General features: G+C 34.9%; 1 protein-coding gene across 1 annotated transcript; it reads left to right on the top strand.

Moving 5' to 3' along the window:
- Positions 1-384: 384 nt before the first annotated feature.
- TRIADDRAFT_34627 (uncharacterized protein) lies at positions 385-648 on the top strand (the record flags this gene model as incomplete). The annotated part of the gene is made up of 1 exon (XM_002118694.1): positions 385-648. One exon carries the CDS (start codon positions 385-387, stop codon positions 646-648), a length of 264 nt encoding a protein of 87 aa, XP_002118730.1.
- Positions 649-876: the final 228 nt, after the last annotated feature.

Here is an 876-nt window from a genome sequence, read left to right on the forward strand (position 1 = left end):
TCACACTAGAGATTATCGTAGGCAATGGATAGCCAGTTGTAACTTTCGGATACTCTAATAAATGAAAAATAATCTGGTTAAAAGCTCTAAATCTGCGTTATCACTTTCTGTATGAAGATTTGCTATGTTGCAAATACTTATAATCGCATCATTAAATAGAAATACTGTACGTAAACTTATATATTACACTGTAAATGTTCTACCCAACTATCAGTAGCTGCAATCTGTATTTTGAATGTGTAGAATGCTTATATCTGATCTAAGATGTAAGGTATTGAAACCGTTTTTGCAAAAATTATTAAAAAAGCTTTATTCTATTTCGAACTATGCCTAACCAACATCAGCGGCGAAGATAATGTATTGAAGCAAAGGCTAAAGGGCGTCATGAGAGAAAAAGTTTACAAAAACAGCAATATCAAATCCAGCAAATTTAGCACTGATTATTATTGTGTCATTGATTTCGAAGCAACTTGCGAGGAAGTTAATCCACGAAAGTATAAGCATGAAATAATTGAATTTCCCGCCTTGATGGTGAATGCTCGAACTCTAGCCGTGGAAAGCCAATTTCATTTCTATTGTAGACCTGTCATGAATCCAAAGTTAAGCAGCTTTTGTACAAAACTGACTGGAATTGACCAGGTTAGATGACGTGATCCTGCTCTAGAGTCTCATATACTTTGTACTCGTGGGAGAATAACTCAGTTCATATAATCCTGTGATAGTTTTCCGCCTAGCTGATTGCTGATTGCATCATCAGGCCTAGTGCAACCCTGCATTGCTACTTATTAATTGTCAATTGAAGAAAAATTGCTACTGTATATATATATATATACCGACATGAGTTCTCATATACTGTGCTTGTAAATCCTGTAAACA

Source organism: Trichoplax adhaerens, genomic scaffold, assembly GCF_000150275.1.
Source record: "Trichoplax adhaerens TRIADscaffold_614 genomic scaffold, whole genome shotgun sequence".
NCBI classification, from domain to species: Eukaryota; Metazoa; Placozoa; class Uniplacotomia; order Trichoplacea; family Trichoplacidae; genus Trichoplax; species Trichoplax adhaerens.